Below are 22,920 nucleotides of genomic sequence, written 5' to 3'. Positions count from 1 at the left end.
AATCGCGCGCTACCACGGCGCACTATCGATCCGAAAGGAATGCATTGTGCCCGTCGATGCAACTCTCGTCGCAACAAAATTACGCGATTCCGATTTTACTCAATAGACGTTTTTCTCACGAATAGAACGCGACAGGAAATTCGGTGGGAAGTTCGTCGACGATCGCCCCTTCTCGTTAATTGCTTTTCGATTTGATTGTTCGTGGAATTCCATTATTACAGTCTGTCCTCGAATCGCGGAATGCTTATCTCGGTACACTTGTGACCGAAGTTTTCCCACTGTTACTCTGGTTCTCGCGCGTCAACAACCCATTTTTCCTTGAGAACTCGAACAAACAGGAATGCGACTCTTACTGTGCGTTTCGCCTCTCCAGCGAGATCGGATTTTAAAGAGAACAAGCGTCTCTGTACGTATCAAAGTAAAATCTACATACACATATTTGAAAATTGTAGAATAAAAATTATTCTTCGGATAAAAACTATTCTTCAAAATTTTTCTCAAAAATAATCGTGACCTAAAAAATTAAATCAAAACTATATAATAACTTTGATATGAGATTGTCAACAATTAGAATACTTAAATAATAAAAGCAGAGAACGCAAACATTTATATTTTTAAATATATTATGGGTGCAATTTGTAGCGTTGAATTCAATAATTTCAACCTGACGTTTACCAGATATTGTAAGGAAACATTTTTATGTAATTTGCGCTTATTTCGGTAACGCTCAATTTTTTCTGTATTGAGAACTTTTCAATCTTAATCTCTATGCATAAGTAAAACGCATCCTCGTGAAATTTCTATTCAGATACTATTAAACACGAATTTATGTCAAAGTTTAATATATCCCGAGTTTCTTGTCAAAATTATTTCTCTTTTACGCGTGTCACTTATAACACATATATATTATTGAATAACACGATAAATATCCTCAATTTATTCACAGAAATCTCTTCTGTCTGATGCAAATGTAATTACGTTGCCAAAATTGCTTTCTCCCGGGTGCCGAATTAATTTCCCGCCTCCACAAAGTTAAATAATATCCAAGAGATTTTACCAAACGTGCAATTAAGATCTTTTGCGCGGAAGATTAAGACTCGGACGTTCTAATTGCAAGTCTCTCTCTCTGTTAAAACATCAGCATTTTTTATTTCTACTTAATTTAATTCTTCCGCGCTGAATCTGACGCGAATCCCCGATGCGAGTCTTTCTTTTTTGCGCTGTCATTCTCGCCACCGATCCGAATCGTTCTTCTGTTTTGCGCTAATTGCGCGCTACCTGCACACACACACATACACACACAGCAGAAAATCTGATTCTTATATTGATTTTATCTCTAACTCTAATTTTCAATCTCTAGCGAGAGCTCCGTAAGTCGGATAAGTCGATTTCTTTTCTGTTCCCGACTGCGGGATCTCTTCTACTCCGAATTCCGCTAATTTCGGAAATGTCAGAACTTCGACGTCTACATTCGCCCCAGATTTGACAATTTTAATCGCACTGACGATTCAATTGTCAACTTTAATAACATTAATTTGGCAACTTCGTCCGGAGTTCGCTCTCGGATCTTTTCCGTCGAACAGGGCAACGACGTCACAATGCGACGAACGGCTTCTCTTCTTGCCTTTCGCGGATGTACGCGAAAATTGATATTTTTTATATCGCCTTAATTTTCTTTTTCACTTTACATTATCAAATAAGTCTGGAAAATTAATTAATTTGGTTATCTTATTGTCAAACTGCAATTTTTTAATCTCCAATTTTTCCAAGTTCTAGGAAGACAAAGATGTTCGTAACTTGGAAAGAATCCTTTGATCATTTTTCTTTAGCGGTCCTACGAAACGCGAATTTTCGGCGATCTCGTCCCGGAACTTCCGCCAGATCGGCGGTTCTGACGATTTTCTTGCCCGATAATCTCGCGGGGGGGGGGATAACCGTGTCTTGCAATAACTCGAAGCTGAAATTAATTGGACATCCTCTTGTAAACTGCCGTTTAGTTTCTTTACATAGTCTCTCCACTTGACTTTTTTTTTTTAGTCTTTTACTTCGCTCTCTCCACTTTATCGTCTCTTTTTCCTCCGCTAAGCTTTTTCCCGTTACTTTCTAAGAGAGAAAAAAAAAAGAATTATTCCGCTACCGTTTATAGCGTCGTCGTCGTCGTCGTCAGCGCGAGAATCGATATACGTTACCGATATTACCTGTGACGTAGAAGATCGAGACGCGACACTCTTTATCGAGATGTCAAGTCGACGAGATCTTGTCTTGCCCGTCGTAATTATCGTGAATTATCAATGTTGCTTCTTTTTGTTCCCACACTGATCTGTATCGGAGATTCCGTATAAGATTCTCGCATTAGCAAATTGTTTTTTTTTGTGTTTAAAATATCGACTGCGCGTATAACGATCTCTTCGCGAGGACACTTTGAGGATTATTTTGATTGAACTAAATGTACTTTTACAAGGCAAAAACTAAACGGGAGGGTATTGTGTCTGAAAATAAATAATAGATATTTCTCCGAGAGAGCGCAAGCGCTCACGCGCGCGCGAGAAAGTTCTCGTCGCGCGGCCGCTCGATATACGTCGGGAAAGAGAAATAAAACGTATCATCCCGTAAAATTGACTTTCCGAAAGTTCACTTCTAATCAGAGCGTGAAGTGATCAAAAAACTTTGAGTATTAATAAAAGTTTGTTCGCGCGGCTGCTGGGATCGCGAAAATCCACATATGACAGATCGCCGTGGGATTATCGCGATTTTCCCATGAATTCCCAAAGCTCAAAGAGAAATATTTGCGAGACAGACAATGATATATATACACTGTATATCGATGGTATCCAAGCTCTATGCCTTGTCTTTGCCAGGAACTAAGGATGTTTGCGGTCACTCGACGATACGTATAGCGAAGTTTATATCGTATCGCGGTCTGTGGATATAAGAGTAAATCGTGTTATCTCCGACGGTTATCTTGTCGGGATAGTTCGCGAATTAATCGTTTGCCCGAATTTTCGCGGTGTTTGATTTCCGATTTTAAATCGGATTCGAAAATAGATTTAAATCACAATTGATGGTGCCGAAAGATACGATTATACGATGAAGATCGGATGAGATTTAAAAACTCACTTCTCTTTTTTTTAATCTGTTTCTCCGAGCGGAAGTGGTAGTAAATTCACAGAAGTCGAATTTTGTTGAATCGTGAAAATATCAAAATTCTTTATCTCCTTACGTATAAATCTCTTTCTCTTTCTCTGTCTCTGGCTGTTTGTTACAGAAAAATTATATTTTCCAAGATGAGATTGAATTAAACGCCGATGCGCCACAAGATGCTTCTTATCTCTGGTGTCTGGGTGCTTGTTTTTTAACGTTCCCATCGATTTATCTACAACGTGTGAGGAACTGTACGATTGAATTACTGTCATTGTTGCCAATTCAAATACCAATATTAGCTTTTCATCGTGCGATGTATATAATTCATTAGCAACATTGTGTAACAAATGTTAGCGCCGATATCAAATATTTGCGAGAAAATATTACATGTACATAGTCAAAACACTTACACACGTCGTTTGAAAAAGTAGATTTTAATTGTTTTACATCGTAATTTGTGTTGACAGAAAAATGAATAACCTTTGGAACATGTTCCTTACATACACCTTCATTATCAAACATTATTTCTGTACCTAAGCTTCTCCTCACGTACGAACTTGTGTTTTTAAACTACGTTGACATCGTTTTTTTAGACTTTTCGCCTCATTACGGAGTTAGCAATAAACATAACGATCGTCGAAATTAACATCGTTCGTTCGTTTCCCTCGGCTTTAACATCGACGGGATTTCCGCGCGCGCGATCGTTCCAATCGCCATTCCTTTAATAACGCTATTACGTTCGACGGTGGAACGCGTCTCGCTATGGGCATCCTTTCTAAATCGATCCAGCAATCGCGTTTCCGTCGGAATCGCCGGAGTTTCAGGAATACTCGGACCGATCGCTTCACTTGTGTGTGCGCGCGCGTCCAACTACCGATACTTTTTAAATACAGCGAATACCGGCGTCGGTATTCTAAGCGCATTGCTGCTTTTTACCTTGTTCCAAAAAACAAGATGCTCGACAAATATTTATGTTTTAACAATTGATATTTTATTTCAAATTAAGTTTCGCACATTTATTTCGCGATAATTACCGCCTGATCGTAACCGTGTTTTTTCACTGGTTTTTGGCTGACCATAATCGACTTTTTCTACTGAACTGATTTATTTTTGTAAAACCCACGTCGTAAACGCGCAATACTCGCCTATCTTTCAAAGGTTTTGCGTTCGCATCTACATTTTAGGACAAGATAACGTTTTATGAATTTATAAAATTCAGATTAGTATCAATTAAGCCAAAAGGGAGGTCACGTCATTTGAATAAAAATAGTCGGCGCGTCAAAGGTCTTTGAATTCGAACAAGTTCGACGAGCGTTTCGGAGAATCGAAAGCTTTTCGACGTATATGGCGACAGGTCTATTAAATTTTAAATGACCGGATTAAATGCCAAGGCGCGCACCGCCACTTGATATCACGGACAAATATCGCAGCGGGGAAATCTTGTTGAAAAGAAACGGTTGAGTGGCTCTTTTGAAAGTCCATGGTTTTCGTAAAACCGACCGCTTTAATTTCCACAATTATCGTTTATTATTGTTGCATATATAAACGGTAAATTATTGTATTTCTAAAATAAATCACATATACGTTCCATTGCATGAAATAATATCTGCCGTTTAAAATTGCTTTATTTGGAAATTTCAAACTGAAATAACGCAAAAAATATCTGATTTCAAATTTTTCCATATTTTTAATTTTCTGCCTTTTTCGTCGTAAAAAACCAAAAAATAGAACGATCTGTTTTTCCGCGCTGGCGTTGAAGAGGTCGCGATCCTCGATAACCGGTTCGCGAACTTTGCAAAGGCGGCGGCAACGGGCAGTTTTATTCATGGAGTGTATTACGTTACATATTCAGGAGTTACTGACCGACTGTTTCAAGTTTCCGCGAGAAACTGCCGTCGCTTTTTGGACACGTGAAAACACGATGTTTTCACAGAACGCACGTAGTAGTCTCGGGGCCGCGCGTGCGGTCGGCGCAAATAAATTCTCTCGAAAACGCGAAACCCAATACGAGGAGGCGTCCGAAACCGCTCCGCGCTACCGCTGCTGGTCGCATCGATTTCTGTGTGCACGCGCTATGCATCTCTCGTTTCGACGCTGACTTTCGGCGCTGCTGCTGCCGCTCCCGCGCCGGCCGCGCTCGCTGCTGGTCCGGGGCGCTTATTATTCCACAAGCCCGGTAATAACCAAATTAACGCTATACACGAATTTCCGATGCGGCGCACGTAGTGGTGCGCGGCTTACACCGACGCTGAGCAACCCCTCTTCTTCCCCGTAGTAAGCGCCCCGAAGTTCGCGAGCTCGTCCTGAGCGATCGCGCAGGGTTTTGGGTTGCTCTCTGTCTCTCTCTTCCTGTCTCCTTCTTCCCTTCTCTCTCATCTTCTCTCTCTCTCTCTCTCTCTCTTCCTTTCCTTCTTTCTCTTTCCATCCTGTCCGTGACGGAGAGAGAGTTTGGGTAAGCGTTCAAGGAACTAGAGGAGCATTATCCCAGCATCCTGCTGGCACTGCTATCCAAGCCTATGTTCGTGTGAGTCATCGCACATCGATATCTGTACATGTGATCAATGGATAAGTTCCTAACGACCCTTCACTTCGTGTCGCTGCCGCCGCCGCGTCAGTTGCATGTGCGGCGAATCGATCGCTGCACGCTGCATGTGCAACACACAGCGGGGATTCTTAGTCTTAGCATCGGGAGGGGTGAATGCGAACGTTATGCGAGTGATCGAGTCGAAGCAGACAGAAAGCGGATGGTTGTAGAGCTTCATTTTGTTTCTACCCTATTCCACGTATTTCTTTCACGAGGTATATATCGTTTGTACGTAAATGTAATCGATAATCGTCACGTACCAGTGACGTACGTACATGTGTACGTATGTGTGTCTGGTAATTTGTACTTTGGCATTCACACAAAAAACCGAAAAAAAAAAAAATGCTTTTTGCAAACTTTCGGAGAAAACTCGATTCTTCGTTCAAGTTTTGAAATGAAAGTTTTGAAGTCGTGAAATTTACCGTTAACATTTAATCAAAAAAGTGTATTTATTTACCGCACGTTCTACTTGCTCTCGCGAGCAAAAGCGAGGATCATTATCCCTGCGTATGCGGGTTATATTCGAATCTGGACTCGGTAAATTTAGACTAGTTCCAATTAACGATTTACTTGATGAACGCCACGTCGAGTTACTGCAATTGCGGATACAAATGCGCGCGCGCGCGCGCTCGCCCGGCTTCATTAGCGTTCCATTTTCTTTTTTAATTAGCAGAGTAATTTGCTACATTGGGGCGAAAGAACTGCATGTTCACGCTTTGTTGTTTATGAACAATCGGTTGCGTATGGTTTCGACAGAGTTAGACGAGACGTTATAGCTTGAACCGAGAAAGTGGAGCAAAAACTCTTCATAACTGTCGCGCATTTACGTACAAAAGTTACTTTATTGGATTTTATAAATTTGTTGCATTTTTTTCCCGACAAACGTATCGATAGCAATACAACACGCGCGCGCGCGTATGTGTGTGTTGTAATTTATTCGTAAATAGTCAGTTTTGTTTTGTGCGATTTTTCGTTTTAAAGGATCGCGCGCGGGTTCAAAAACCAAAAACAAATCGGCAGAAAACAAAAATGATTACAAAACTAACCCGCAGCGTGCGAACGTTCAAAGAACGATATCAACTATCACATGTGACTAATTGAAAAAGCGCAAAAAATGACAAACACAGTGTAAAATCTCGAAATTCGATGATTTTTTTTCCCCGGGCACAAAGCGAGTCGAGCGAACACAATTCCTGCGTTATCTCGCTTATTCGACATTTCGAGTTTGTTGTGTTGAGTTTTTATTTTTTTCTCAAACAAAACCTGACCGACCGACCGACCTACCTGTACCGGGGTTTGCAGAACTCAACTCGACGTCGCCGTCGACGAGCGAGCTCGGCGAGCTCGAGAGCGACGAGGCGAACGCGGACAATGACGAGGACGCGGTCGAAGACATCCTTTATATGCGCGGTGCCACCTTCACGATACATCTGGACGCTCCGGCTGAGAATTCCACCGCGAATGCGACGAGGATAAACGAGGAGAGCGGCGCGGATCGGATCGAGCTGCGCACCACATCACAGGTAACATCGCCACGCCATGTTTCCCCCTTCTCTTTCTCTCTCTCTTCGAGTTGGTTTGTCGTATTGCTTGCATAAGCGTTTGCAACGCGTCACTCCCTGCTATTTGTTACGTGGAAAAATTGCGGCAAAAAATGCCGTAAGAACGTTAGAAACAAAAACTCGATAAAAAAAAAAAAAAACGCAACGTAATAAAATCCACCTCGAATCTTATCAGTAATTCTTGAATTCGCGTTGATAGTTGTTTGCGTTCGTGTGTTTATGCATCAAAACCGAGTTCCAAATTTTCAAACAAACATTTGGTGAGACCGCGTCTGAGGGACACGGTTAATAAACAACACGAAAAATACAGAAAGTGACGCGCAAGAATATCGTTTCAAAATACGAGTATATATTTCTGAGAGAAAAACACGGAAAAATATAGAAAAACAATATTATATTTGCTCTACGTATCTGTCGTCGGATGTGTCTCTCTCGTTTTATCTTCGCGACCTTTGCCAAATAAGTTGATTACTTCTAGCTTTGTGTTTGATTCGCCGTATTAAAATCAACGGTAATTTTTTGCGTACGAAAAGCGAGAAGTGAGATACGCGCGCGGTCGCCAAAGATACAAGGTACGTCAACACGATTCACGGAGTTGACTAACTGGTACGTAAGCGCAAACACAGTTCGGTTGACCCAGAGGAAACGCTCGATATCATACGTGGGAACAGTCAATATCGCAAGAACTCAACTACCAACTCCGAAGACTTAATTGATTGATACGTCCACGTGCTGTCCGTATTCGGGCTAAATCGGGAGAGAATCGATCCAGCTTCGTCGTCGTCGTCGTCGTCGTCGTCGACGTCGTCTTTGACACTGCGAACAGAACATTCGCAGAGACGTAAATGGGGTATGTGCGAGATCTATGTACGATAGAAATAGCGATTACGTGAAATCAAGACGACCTAACATCTTTGACCTCGAACTTCTCCTTCGAACTCAAATTAATGATCGCGTCACCCAGCTAAAAAGCTGCAAAATATAGTTTTACAAATGATCAAAAGTGTCCGATGAGGGTTTTTCAGATAATAATCCGACACAAGAGTCTCTCTCGTACGTATAAATAACGCGTTTAACAATCCCCGTATAATAACATTGAAAACGTTTAATTAAACACATAGAGAACACAAATATAAATATTTTTGGATACATATATATAAATAATATGTGTATATTTGTGTGTAATTTTAATAAAATACGCAAAATATTAAATGGCAATTGAACATCGACCACACTCGTTGCAAATGAATATTAACACTGGTTTTTATGCGATCGGTTACAAAGAGAATATTATTAAAATTCAATAAAATTAAATTGATACGTAAATGTTGATATAATATATAATATCGCGTTAACGCGCTGTGTGTGATTCGCACAGAGCAAAGTTCGTGAGATTCGCGAGAGCTTCTCTTCGACTCGGCGCGATAGACAAATAAAATTTATCATTTCGCGACGTTTAAACGTTAAGTATTATTAAGAGGTACGATGCCTCTCATACGCGAAATTCATGTAATTGAAAAGTGAGGAGATTTTTATGGGGAAATATCACGAGAACAATTGAACCGATCAATTTCGTTTTAAGTTCAATTTAGTCTCAATCGCTTCGGAACAAAACATTAAAAAAAAAAAGTATTGTTGCGTTTTTTTGTTTGTGCTTTTGATTTGGAAATAGGCGACGATAAAGTTTTGAAGAAATTCACGTTTTCAGAAAAGTCATTATTATCGTCGTTGTGCGACCGAAATGTGTGCATGTTTGTAGCTTGCTAACAAATGGCATACATGTACGAGCGCGTTGCAAGAAGAAAAAAGAAAGAGAGACGGGAAGTATGAACGTCTTTAAAAACGTGACTAAAGTAAAGTCACGTGACTTTAGTCAGGTAGTTTTTTCTTTTTTCCCTATCACGTGACTTTACTTAGTCACGTTTTTAAAGTCACGTGACTAAAGTAAATTCACGTGAACTTAGTCACGTGTTGTTTTTCCTCTTCTTCCTGACACGTGACTTTACTTTAGTCACGTGTCTTTAAAAACGTGACTAAAGTAAAGTCATATTATATACGCGCTGTCGTGCATCCAAGTCTTCCGATCTTTATTCAAAAACCTTTTCAAATAAAAAACCAAGAGTAACGCAACAGGTACTTCACATCCGCTGCAGCGCTTTCTTTAACATGCAGCAGACCACTCCATTATTTCTGAAAATTTTCTTGCCCTTCCCCGAATCGACAACAGCGAGCAGAAGGATCAATAAATGATGAGAGGCGCATGTCGAGAAAGCGGGTCGACTCATAAATAATATTCAGTTTTCCCTCTCTTTCTCTTTCCCTCTCTCTCTTTTCGGCTATTTTACATAGTTATCCGTTGTTGCGCTCGGATAGAAATATGTGTGTATTGTATCTCATAATTTTTTTTTGTTTTTATCCGTGCTCTGTGAAAGAATTAATTCTATTATACCCATAATTAGTCACATTCGTGAAGAATACGTCGTGCAAGCGTGACGCATTCTCTACGAATGTGACTAATTACTGGTCAATTGAGATAAATGTGACGTTGTGCTAAATGCGTTATATATAGTATTTTCTTATCTTATGATAAATGACATTACTGTAAAAGTTTTCCCTCCCTCCTGCGCGCAACGTACGCAGAAAATTAATCTTGCGTTTTTGCATTGTCGCAATGTCGTCTTAAAATATCGAGTGTCATTTTTTTTTTTTACACGCGAGAATCAATACGACGAAGTTAACTTTCTGAGAAAAAAGGAAACTCAGGTATATAATGATGCTTCTTCCGGGAAATGTGTATTCAGGGTCCAAATCTGGAGCAAAAACTGCCATCAACGATGGAGAGCATAGTGAGCACCGAGCCGGCGTGTTCTTTGGACTGCGGACCGGCTGGAAACTGTTATATCGAGCAATCGCGCGGGGATGAAGTCGATGGCGAGATGGAAGACGACGGCGCGGCGGATCTCGACGGCAACACCGTGAATCTCAGAAGAAAGCAGGGAACGTTCAGGCAGAGATGTCAGTGTCCTCTCGGGAGAGGCGGAGATCGCTGCCAGCTGGGTGAGTAATGCTCCTTATCTTTTTTTTTTTTTACCTCACAGTGCGCAATTTTATCTGTTTTATGAATAAACGTCAGTTGGTGACGAACATAACAACGTGAGATGGGTCACGAATGGCGCATTAAAAGCGTAGATTTCTTTTTCTTTGCATTTGAAAAAACAAGAAAAATTCTACTTAATTCTAAAAGGAAAAAAAAATGTATTTTGCTAATTAAGTTTTATAAAGGTACCAAAAAACTAAAGTTTTATTCTCAAAGGTGTATTCTTTGGTCTGTAGGATCGACTTGAGAAACTTGCATGTTGTCTTTTTTTTTTTTTTCATTTCCTTTTTCTACAAGAACTCAATTTATAATAAGAGTAAAGATACATTATCAAATATGTACATTTCTTTATGTAAATAAAGACTGTAAACAGACAGAGAAATCAAATAGCTTCAGTTTCTTCAAGCGATCTTACAGAAGACGCAAGATTCATCTTACGAAAAGTCAACTTTAATTGTAACTCGAAAATTTAATTTTCTCCCGTTTCTCCCCCAAAAAAGAAATCAATTATTTCTGTAAAAGTGTGAAGATAACGTTATCAGACGACGCGTGCGTAATCTTTCATCCCCCGAACAACGTCGGAACGTAGAAAACACATTCAGAAGCACGAAGTTAAACTCGATAAACAAGCGAGATCGACGCAAAACGTCGGCAAGTGATTTTCTCCGCGAGAGTAAACTCGAGAGAAGCGGGTCCTTCAGAAAGAGAGAGGAAGAGAGAGAGAGAGAGAGGGAGGGAGGATCGAAGAATTGAAAACTTGCTCATCATCGGTCGCTCTTTGTTCTGTTCCGCGCAAAACTTACAGCATCCAAGTCGAAAGAGTACTGTGTTTTCGAGGTCCCGGGAGTTTCCGCGCATTCGACGCGATCGGATCTGTTTGCACCTGTCTGCTTCACGGAAACTCCCAGGAAACTCGGTGTGCGAGACCTCACTCACTCACTCACTTTCTTCCCCTCTCTCTTAGTAATCACAAACTTTTAACCCTTTGAGATGCCCGCTGCGGCTCTCCGGCAAATAACGTTAAACGTTCCCGGTCGATCTTTGGCAACTCGCCAAGTCTCGAACGACGCCGATGACATACACATGAAACGTAATTTCGACATCGATGTGTGTCCACGATTTCGAATTACAAATTGACGAAAGTTATGAGAAATCTTTTTCGCAATTTCGAGTTCGCGAATTATCTTCAGACACGAGAGGGAAATACAGATCGATTTTTTTTTTTTTTTAATTTTTTAAGTCGATGAAAATGCGACGTTGTCAGTCCAATACATGTATAAAATAATAATTGAATACAGAAGAATGGCTCAAAGAGAATGTCAAATGGGTAACGAAATATCAGACCGATAATGGAATTTCTCTCTTCTTCTCTCTCTCTTCTTCGATGCACTTGATGAATTTACTTAATCAAGTTTTTACACGGGCGCGTAAAACTTGCAAAAACATTTCGTCGTTATCTCTCTTTCTCTCCTCTCATCACCCGATAATCCAATCTCTGTCTGTATACACCGCGCGAATCCTGAAGATATAATGTGTAACGATGATCCTCAAAGAGACCGCGCACGCACAGAGACCGCCAATACTTGAGATTTCGAACTGTAAACCGAATGCGAAAGGGAAAAGAGAAGGGAGGACGCGCTTATTTCGAAAAGTCGATATACCTACTTCAAGATTATCGATGTCAAACTAGTAGCTGGAAACCCCGGGCTCAGCCCCGGTTTAGTTGGAACCGACGTGCAGTATATCGCTCTATGCAGATATCTACTTTGCATATTGACATTTCGCGCAAGAGAGAAATTTACCCGGGATTGACGTAACTTCTCAGGATTTTATTGGATGTTGTGTAAATTTCAATTTCGATGATTTTAAATAAAGTTAAGTACTACATATATCTTGATCGCGCGCGATAAATAAGGATTATATCCTCGCGCGTAAACCGCGAATATAACACGTGTGGAAGCACATTTCCTTCCGCGTGTTTGGCCGCGGTATCGATCTTTGTTCCGCGACTATGAACGTTCCCGAGATGTACGGATTAAGCTGCTCGATATTCGGTTTAATCTTGCAGAGTGGTTTATATTGCATCATAGGATTGCGTGGGGATTAAGCGGCGGAAAAATTGCGCGATGAACGGTTCCAAGTACGTTCTGTAACGTTTCCCGCGAGCGTTTTGCTTGCACGGTGATTTTTGCGCGCGCATGATGCGGGCCGAATCGCATAAGTTATTATCGATACAGCGCGTGCAAGCATTTGCGCAGGTATCTTTAGAAATGTGTGAGCAGTTCGCGGGGAAGAGTTCGAAACAAACACATCAAAACGATTAACGTTTTTTTTACACACGTAAAAAAAACTCCAGATCTTATTTACTTATTTTTTTCAAAGGATCACACACTTCTGTTTTTTTTTTGTTTTTTGGTTTTTAGAAAAAAGCAAGCAAGGTGTAAAGTGAATCCGCGTTTTTTTCGCGACATAAAGCACTTTGCAATTTTATGCATACAAATGCGCGATTATTATGCGACGCATAATTAAAGAAGTTGGCAACAGGTCACGTAAAGGTGGTAGACGCGCGCATGATGAAAAATTACGTCGCTCGTGTTTGACGAAGTGATTCGTCGAAAATATCAACAGTTACGTCACAATATATCGCGTCGATTGCTTATGAAACCGATCTATCGTTTTAGATGCGGGATTATAGAGAATTCACGTGTGGAAAATATACGTAGACGGAAAGGTGCGATTTATATATATATATATATATATATGTATATTGTAATTCTGCCCACGCTCGCGTATGACGGTGTTATTGATACCTATTTCGAGAGCGACGGTGCTTACTAAAATACACACATATACACACGCACAGTGAAAACAGAAAACAAATGCTTTGAGAGCAACAGATTATTCATACGAAATGTCGGATATCCTTTCATTTTATGTTCGCCTCATGCTTCTGCTTTAAAACAACGCTTTTGCTTCCACTCCGGCTAAGGGATATTGTTTTGCTTTTATTTACATGAGTCAACAGCGATCTCTTCTATGTGTTACTACGATACGTGCTGGATATATTTACGACCGATACGTCACGTGTATTATTAACGATTGTAAATAACAATTACAAATGCGGCAATAAAAAAGAAAATAAAAAACTGATCATTAATATTAACAATCGCCGACATGAATAATAAAATCGAATTTTACATGAGTAATATAATATTTGTTAATATTTACAATTTCTGAAAATTAATGTGATATTTACATGTTTCTCGAAATGTTCTATTTTTATATTATTTTTTTAATTTTATCATTTACATATTAAAACAAACGTACGTGTGTATGTATGCAGTTACAATTAAAATTGCTCTAACAAGAGAGACGTCGTAATTAAAAGAAAGAAAATTTATTGCGGAAAATTGTCGATACTCGCGTCATGTATTTACCGCGTGAATTACATGTACGATGCGACAATACGAAACAATCCGATAGATCGTTACCGAGTTAATCTCTCGTGCAGAGGACGCGTGCAAATCAAAGGACATGCGACGCCTTGCGCTTTGAGCGCCGCGTCACCGAAGCGCGTGTTTTATATATTGACTCGCTGTACGGGATTACTCGTCACCTTGTTATTCTGCGTGGTCAAATTAAGCCTCGCTGAGCGGCTTGGGGTAAAACCGCAAGGTGGGCGTTGCCTTGCCGGTTTAATTCCGCTTGCGAAGGTTTAAAGCAAACGCGACCTGCAAACCAAGTCGTCGCCGTTGATTCCCTGAGCAAGATCTAACGAGCTTAATTTATTTTACCAACGCGACGCGAGAGACTTCCGCGTTTCCCATTACACATGTAAATATTTCTCCGATTGCGGAAACTTTCGTTTTCGACAAATCCGCGGCGACAAACTCGCACAAACTTTAGCCAAGAATTATCGATTGCCGTTAAAAATTTAATAAAACAAAAAAGAGCACATCGAGATTACGAAGGATATCGCATTTCAAATCTCTCTCGCTCTTTCAAACTGTTTTGTCGTGCGATGTCACAAAGAAAAGTCACAAAGAGAAGAAACGTCAAACTAAACCTCGGAAACGATTACGCTCGTAAATACATAGAGTTGTCATGACTCTCGTTGACGTATTCTCGCGCGCGGAATTAAGATGGGACAAAACAATAGGGTCCGGCAAAACGGGACGACTTAATAGTGATAAATTTCAGGCGCTATTCGAGAATTAATGCGAATGCGGCGGCGGTGAAACGCAAAAAAGGCACGAGAGTGTAGCGCGGTCTACTTTTCACATTTTTTTTAAGCACGAAAATAGTATCTCCGACGAGCTTATCCGGGAAACAAAAATTTACTAGCGGCTGCCGCGACGTAAGTTCAGGCCGCTACATTTTAATAGCGATACATTATACGGACTTTTAATATTACAGAGTGCAGCTCGGCACTAATTCCGCATCATCCGTCCACCATCGCGTGAAAAAGAAAGAGAAAGAGAGAGACGGCACGGCGGCTTTGTCATGATTTATGTCATGGTTGAATCTGCGCGCGATGAGTGGAAGAATTTATTTTTTTCGCAGCTGCCTCTCTCTCTCTCTCTCTCTCTCTCTCTCTCTCTCTCTCTCTTTCATCCTCGTTTGTCCTCTCCGTTTTCTCGTTACAAATGGACGTAAATCAAGGAAACTTCCGTGTCGCCGTGCGGCCGAAAATATCCGTTTCCCGGAAACAACAGCAGTTTGCGTTTTTGTGATAACTTGAATAGCAATATAAAGTACGTCGAGAGACAAAGAGGAAGGGGAAGAGAATTATTATTTCGCGCATTAAGTCTCTCATTGGTTTCTTAATATAATAGTTTCATTAACCGCTGCGCAGCGCGAAAGAGAAGGCTTTTGTAAAGCTTTGTAGCGCAGTAATTTCTGCGTGACATCGCGCGTTATCTCCGTTATATATTATTTACAATATTATGCAAATAATATACGACACAAAGATTGGACATTATTACTCAAACATAAAAAAAAAAAAAAAAATGAAATTGAGTCCGTACGAAAACTTTTATATTTCACATTTTCGCCTCACTTTTGTCGTCGCGAAAATGAACTTATCTTGCCAGTCGTGCAATTTTTGATTTCGTGTATAAAACGACGGAAATATTATATATATATATATATATATATATATACTGTACAGAGTTCTTATACAAGTGCCATACAAGAAACGAGAAAATAGAAACGGGACTCCATAGAAACCAGAGAGAACTATCGGTCGAAAATCAAATCTCGTACTTCCCGATATTATCTTGCCGCTGCACACATCCATACACACACACACACACTCTGAAAATATTCGCGAGCGGGACTATCGGAGAAAAGTATCTACTGAACCCGAAGAATCAGCAATCATCGCCTCTTTCGGTCCCGCCGTAGAAGCAATCGTCGGACAATTGCCGACCATTTCGCGCAACGCGGTTCCATTATACTACGTTTACGATGATCTTCGGCCACTGGATAACCCCCGAAACCCCGGAACGAGAGGATTGGCGAACTGCCAAAATGGCGCGCTCTGCACGCTAGATTAAGCAGATTAACCGCGCGCGTCTCCAGTGGGCATTGTAACGCTCAACGGAGAGTCCGGATGTTCGAATGTCGTTAAATTCTTGCTGTTTGCGGATAAATCGCGCCTGCCTAATTGGCCGATCTCTAGTTAAGCCGGAGGGAAAACACGATCGAATAATGGTTCGACAACAGGTAATTTGTACGAGATGAGTGAGAGTTGTGTGAGAATCGCGCCGATTTTCTTTCGGAAAATCTCGAAAATTCGCCGGCGGCGAAAAGTTCGTTCGTTTATTTGTCCCGTCGACTAAAATCGCGGATTGTAAGTGTTACATTTGTGTGTCGCCGGTTTTCGAAATCGCGCGTATGACGCGGCGAAAAAAAAAAAAGACACACCGGACAGTCTTAACGAATTGCGACACAATTTTTTGATGTCGCACAAAGCGTGACGCGGTTGCCGCGCTATCGTTTACAGTATAAAAACGGTTTATGGATTGGTTGTTTTTTTTCTTTTTTTTTTTTTTTTTTTTTTTTACTACGGCACAGATGCGTCGAACTATCTGAAACTGCATACGTCCGCAATTCGGTCCGTCCGGAAAGTTGCATAAAAAATTTGCATCAACTTTTCCGCGAAAAATTCGTAAAAAAGTTGTCGGACGCGCTCTGTCTCATCGAAAGCGAAACGTAAGCACAGCCTGTTGCATTTTTAATACAACGCGTAATGTGTTTTGGGACGTCAAATTTTTCCTCCTTAAAAAAAAGAGAGGCAACTCTCCCGCGCTGAAACATTTGATTGAGCAGCCTGTTGCGAACTAGCCGTGGAACAGCAGAATGATGTAGCGTAATTATATAAATCGAGATTACATCTTTTCCGAAAAAAAAGTTTTAAAAAAATGGATTGTACTCGCTGAAAAGAAATGCAATTAAAAAGAAATTAAATGATATCCGGTAGATGCATGTAACATGAGATGCTTTCTGGTAAATGACGCTTTTTCCATACGCGTGAGTTCTTTTATTACGTTTCTGTAGAAATTAAATAAACCATATTTTTACATGTGTGTGTACGCGTATACTTTTAAACACAATTTTTTTTCACTTGGATTAAATTTAATGTAAAACAGCAACTCACTCCGGTCTTGATGTTTTGCAAAGAAGGTTTTAGTCGCATTAAATTATAATTAGATATTTTCCGCATATTTAGTGCGCGATGTTAATTTGGAAAATAATACCTCTGGCTGCGGCTGAAGTCTAATTCTATACATCAGTAGTTAGTATCGACCGACTATTCTGTATACTCAGGTATACCCCAGACTACAAGTCCGTTGATGAAATTCATGAATAATTTTCGGGCTACTCAAAGTTACAGACTCGATGTAATCAATTTCAATAAAGTGACGTATAATTGATTGAGACTAATAGATAAAAATATATAAAACGAGAAAATAAGCAAGATAGCCGACTAAATCGAATACCGATAAGTATAAAATCTCTTTCTCTTTTTCTCTTTTTCTCTTTTTCTCTTTTTCTCTTTTTCTCTCTTTTTCTTTAATTCAATTGATTGGCATTTTCCATTTAGCGAGATTTCCAACGTACATATTTTGGACGTATTGTCACGCCTCGGAATTATTTTTCACGTTGATACAAATGTGTACATATAAATAATCACAGAGCTGTCAAAGTTTAATTCAGTTCAATTTGAAAGAGAGAGAAAAAAAAACACTGCAATAATTTTCTGCCTTTTAAATACAAAAATAAAACTGATATGAATACAGTATTTACAAATTGCGCGTCGCAACGAGACACGTGATTCTTATATCCATTGTCGAAAATCCTATCGGGGGATTTTTTTGCAATAAAAATTTCACGTGAGCCGGTTCGTTCAAAAAAAAAAAAAAAAAAAAAAAAACGCGGTATTAGCCCAGTATCCGCCTCGTTCTCGCGCATACATATTTATGCACGTGCACGAGCGTAACGGCTGCGCGCGAGAAGACGCGTCGCTATCGCGCGCGCATTTGCCAAAGTGCACATTCGCATACATATATATATATCTACACTTTGCTCTAAGATGCGCAGTTGAACGGAACTCGCAAGATATTACGTATCCAGTTATCGCGTTATCGACTCATAAGCGTCCATTATCGTCGCTCGCGCGCACGGCACGCGATTTTCCCTGGCTGAAAGGACCCATTGATAATTTGATATATTTCGTGCGCGGCGTTGTCTGTCGCGTCTCTCGTGAAAATCGATGGAAATCTGTGTTCTCATCAGCATCATCCGCGTGGATAAATTATGAAACGCGCGCCGGCTCAGAATTCACGTCCAATAATCCCGTTCCCGCTAACGAGACTGAATCCGCGCGATACACGCTCTCTCTCTTTTCGCCAGCCAGTTGTAAAATTCAAGCGGATATGTCTCGCGCAAGCTGATCTCGAACGAAGTTCGAGAAGAATTTTTTCTGCGCGCGGGATATCAAATTTTTCCCTCTTCATTCTCGCTCCAAATTCCAATTTGTATCGAATGTATCATATAATTATTTTTACGAACGTATGAAATATTCACACACGAAGCGAAATATTCTGTCTCTCAGCGCCACGTATAAACGGAAACTGAGGTAAATGTTTTATTTATTTTTTTGTGACGTACACAAAACATAGAAAGTAATATTGAATGAAGAGATCGTTACGCTTCCCACGAGTGAGAGACACGATTAGGTTTTTCGCGAAGAAAAAGAAGAAGAAGAGTATAGAACCGAAGATGTGTTTTCGTCGTGAAAAAATAAGATTTCTCGTTTTCTTTGCGAAAGAAATAAATGGACGCGACTCTGTATCTCTTCACGAAAAAAAAAACCGGAAAAGGTATCATGAATTATCGTAACGTTCTACGCCGCCTTCCGTCAAGTTCTACAATTTTTATCCTGGCCATGTTCTTTTTTCCCTCGCACATCCAAGAGTTACCGGTGTTCTTAAGATACTTCGTATCCATGAGAGAGAGATTACGAAGTGCGAATACTTTAAGTCTGAATTCAGAATGTGCCGGTGAAATAAATAACGCAAAGCGGGTCACAACGTGAGTGGAAACGATTGTATATTTTTAACGTTAGAATTTCAAGAATGCCATCGCATCGGTTATGATTAAGGAAACATAACTGTACTTGTGCACAGATATTTGTTACAATATTCCGAGAGTTTTCTGAATCAGAAATGTAATAAAATATGCAGTGAACTCAATAAACGTGTGCATGAGATAAAAACAGATAAGAGAAAGCGCGCCCCAAGGAAGGTATAATAAAATAATTTTATTATAAATTACATCGCATTACGCTTTAAAAAATACAAAAAAAAAATTAGAAATACAAAATACTCTGTTGTATTCTCTTGTGTAATTCTAGCGCACATATTTGTATTTTTATTGCAACACGCTTTGGTACTTTGTGATATTTGTTTTTATTATTAAGTCAACGTTTCTTTGCTTCGTAAAAGAAACACATGCATACTCACAACACGCTGAATTTCGCTCGTTTCGCAAATGAATGTTCGATGTAATTTTTTCGCGGCGCGCCACGTTTGGAATGTAGCGGATTCGCACCGCTGAAAAGCGGCTTGTAATTGTTTCGAGAGACCGCCAAATAGCAGCGATTTCAAGGGACAAAGGGCACGCCTAGTGGTCTGAAGTAGGTCGTTGATCTTGCCGACTTTCTTTTCTCTCTTTCTCTCTCTCTTTCTCTGTTTTCCAACATCTCGAAAGCGTCTCCATTAACTCCTTTCTTTCTCTCGAGGCGCGAGACGAAAAATTGCAAGACGAGGAAGAGAAAAGAAGCAACAATTCCCGCGCGCGCTGTGGGATTCACGCGCGATGGAGACGACCGGAGTCTCGCGGTACGTCTTTGATTTTGTCAGAAATTATTTCCTTCGCTCGCGGTTTTCTTTCTCGTTCGGATTTAATGAAAACTTCGTATCAATATAAGCGTGTTGTTTCACAACAAAAATAATAATAATGCGAAGTGTTTTTTTTTTACCGTTGTTTCCATTGTTTTCACGCGTTTTTTTTTAACGAACAATTTCATTTCATCACGTTTCGCTGAAAACTACTTATCGCGTAGGCAAATATCTTTTTATTTGCATTTTTTTTTGTATAAAACTCAATTTTTCCGCGAGACGCGAAAGAAATTAATACAATAAGGTTATGTGTAAGCTTTGTGTCACCGGCTTAACAAATCAGATTAACGAATTTCGCGAAAAGTCAGATTGAACAAATATCACATTTTGTCCGTGTAGTAACGCACGACCGAAATTTATATAAACACGGTTCAGGAATTATTTCACATTACATACACGTTACGTAGCTAGCGTGTACGTGTATCGCAATATCGACTAATGAAGTTTGCGCCGTATTGCGAGAAGAGCTCGTTTTATTAGACCGAAGCGGATTCATTGACGGAAAGTCGCTTACACGAGGATCGTTAGTTACGCGCGCATCATCTCGCAATCTCCCCGTTCCTCGCGTTGCGAGATAGAAATATCGGTGACTCGTGAGCACAGTTTTGCTCCGCACAACATCTCGCGACACATAATTAGCGCACACGTAACACTGTCGTTTCTGCTGTTTGTAAGCTTGAAAAGCGAATCGCACAAAGTCGAGACGCGTCGTTTGATCAGGATTTGTCCTCATAAACTTTACACAGACACTTGATTCTTCCGTCTCCTTTACGTCATATTATAACAATCTCCGGTCAATCTTCAAGCTGCACTTATGAAGAATGCGCGCGCTAATAAAGCGTGCGCACAACGAGCGAGAAAAAGAAAGAGAAGCGTGTAAAAGGAGAAAGAACGAATCGCTAAGAACGACTATTTTTTTCACTGCGGCGTACAATGCATCGTTGCTTACATTGTCAGAAGTTCTTCATAAAGCAGCTTTCTCGCAATAACGACGACGAATATACCTCAAAGACGAGAAAATAAGACGAGACTCGAGCGTACAATCCTCGGAGCTTTTCGTCTCTTTCTCTCTTTCTCTCTCTCTCTCTCTCTCTTTTTCTCTCTCGCTCTTTCTTCCTTACTTGTCTCTTTTCGCAAAGACATCTTTCTGAAAAGTTTGCAAAGTGGCTAATAATTAACGTTGAAATGACAACATAGTATCGGTTAAATTTATATAAAATCAAGATCGCTCTTTGAGAACCAGCTTTCAATTAAACGTGTTCGAAATTCCAGCGATGCGATATTTGCCGATTGCGGTATGTGTGTGTGTGCGTGTCTGGTCTGTGTGTCCTAATTAAAAATTACCGAACGTTGTTATGAAACTCCACCACACATCGGGTAAAACCCTAAGCGGATTAATTGCCCTCAATCCTAATATTCCCGTGAATTAATTAATGGAAAAACGAGACGTGTTCGTTAATTAATGAATTGATTACCACGACATAACCATCATCTGCGAATTTAATTGGCGCTAAACAAAAATGGAGGAAAACACGAAGCTTGATTCAATTAATAAGACTAATAAAGTCTTACGAGCACTGTGTGTTGTTGTTCCACGTTTCCGTGAACGGAAAAGATGCGTTTGTTTTTTTCAGCGAGTTTGCTAAAACAGAACGAAATTTGTTAATCCGAAAATTTATAATTAACAGCTCCTCGGGAGAATCTCTGTCGAAACGTTTTTCTTAACACGCACTAATATTAGCGCCAATTAAATTCGAGCGCGATATATTTGGGGGATTTCTATTAATTTTCGATTCGGAAATTTCTATAATTTTCGATCGCAAATCGTCTCCGGGCATTTGCCATCATCATCAATCTCCCTCCCGTTATACCGGCGCAAACCACATAATTTATATAACACATAAATGATTTATGTTTATATTATAAACTGCAATATGCCGTGATATTAGTTCGCGATATTATACGCGAGTTCGCGTCCGGCCGCAATTAACTCACGCAGTTAACAAAGTGGGACGCGTGGGTGGGATTCCGGAGGGGGGAGTAATACATCCCGATTTAATTCACCCGCGGCGAGTGACTCTCCCGCGTCCCGGGATTGCTTTTCACTCGCAGCCAACCGCGCAACCGGTGACAAACGCGATTTTTACATCCGGCCGCATCGGGAAATGGCACGAGCGTCCGCGGATTTTGTTGTGAGAGTAAACGTTTCCCGCGGATATCGTTTCTCGTATCGAGTCTTCGAGTGCGATGCCTGGCGGTTGACGCGAAGCATCTCACGCGTCTTCCGCGCGAGAGAGGAGTCGCGTATATAATATATATACATCTGATATATCTGATATGTACGTGCGGTTACGTACGTACGTACGTATGCAACTGCGGTATGCACGCATCGAGTGTGTGTATGTGTATGTGACACGTCGTATATACGGACGAAGAGACACCTGCACATGTATGTCCAGAGTCGCAGCTCAGTATGCCACGAGCAAACATTCGCGCGGTTGTGCGATAAATCGATTTTGCGTCTCTGATAAAATAATTTGCACATCTGATTGATCATATTGTTGTTGGCGGGAGAATCGTGCGTTAATCCGCCAATATTCAACTCTGGCTTTGTGCATGTTTGCGAGTGCGTGTGTAAGAAAAGCGAAACCATGTGCACTAAGCGCAACAGAAGAATAACACTGATTTTCGATATAATCCTATATAAAAAAAGTCATTTGGACCGAGAAGTGAGCGTTTTGGAGCCGAATGTATCGCATCTATTGTTGGCTCTTTTCCGTGTTGCCGATTGGTTGGTTGATCGAGTCGAATCGAATCGGTAAGATCGAGAGAGTAAATAATGAAAACCGATTTTGAGACAGTTCGTCGTATATGTAGAGAAAATTAAAAACGTAACTAAAGTCACGTGACAGGAAAGAGTAGAAAAACAACACGTGAAAATAACGTGACTGTAATTTATATTATATATAACATTAAATAATACATATTATATACATATAATTTATTATATATTTATAATATTATACTTTATATTGTATTATATGTATTATATACGTACTACAGTAATGT

At 40.3% G+C, this 22,920-nt stretch overlaps 1 protein-coding gene across 2 annotated transcripts in view; it reads left to right on the top strand.

Moving 5' to 3' along the window:
• LOC109853348 (pikachurin-like) overlaps positions 1-22,920 on the top strand; it is an 86,112-nt gene that overhangs the window by 16,530 nt on the left and 46,662 nt on the right. Inside the window, exons 4-5 of one of the 2 annotated variants that reach the window (XM_020425362.1) lie at positions 7,028-7,248; positions 10,089-10,344. In XM_020425362.1, the coding sequence (XP_020280951.1) occupies positions 7,028-7,248; positions 10,089-10,344 (477 nt within the window). Of the gene's footprint in view, positions 1-7,027; positions 7,249-8,102; positions 8,138-10,088; positions 10,345-22,920 lie in introns of those variants that run through there. The other variant, XM_020425371.1, reaches the window with a different exon arrangement.

This window comes from Pseudomyrmex gracilis, unplaced genomic scaffold (genome assembly GCF_002006095.1).
Source record: "Pseudomyrmex gracilis isolate BER0280 unplaced genomic scaffold, ASM200609v1 scaffold_2, whole genome shotgun sequence".
Lineage (NCBI taxonomy): Eukaryota > Metazoa > Arthropoda > Insecta > Hymenoptera > Formicidae > Pseudomyrmex > Pseudomyrmex gracilis.
Note: the sequence above shows the minus strand (reverse complement) of the source record. Positions and strands in the feature narration are given on the sequence as shown.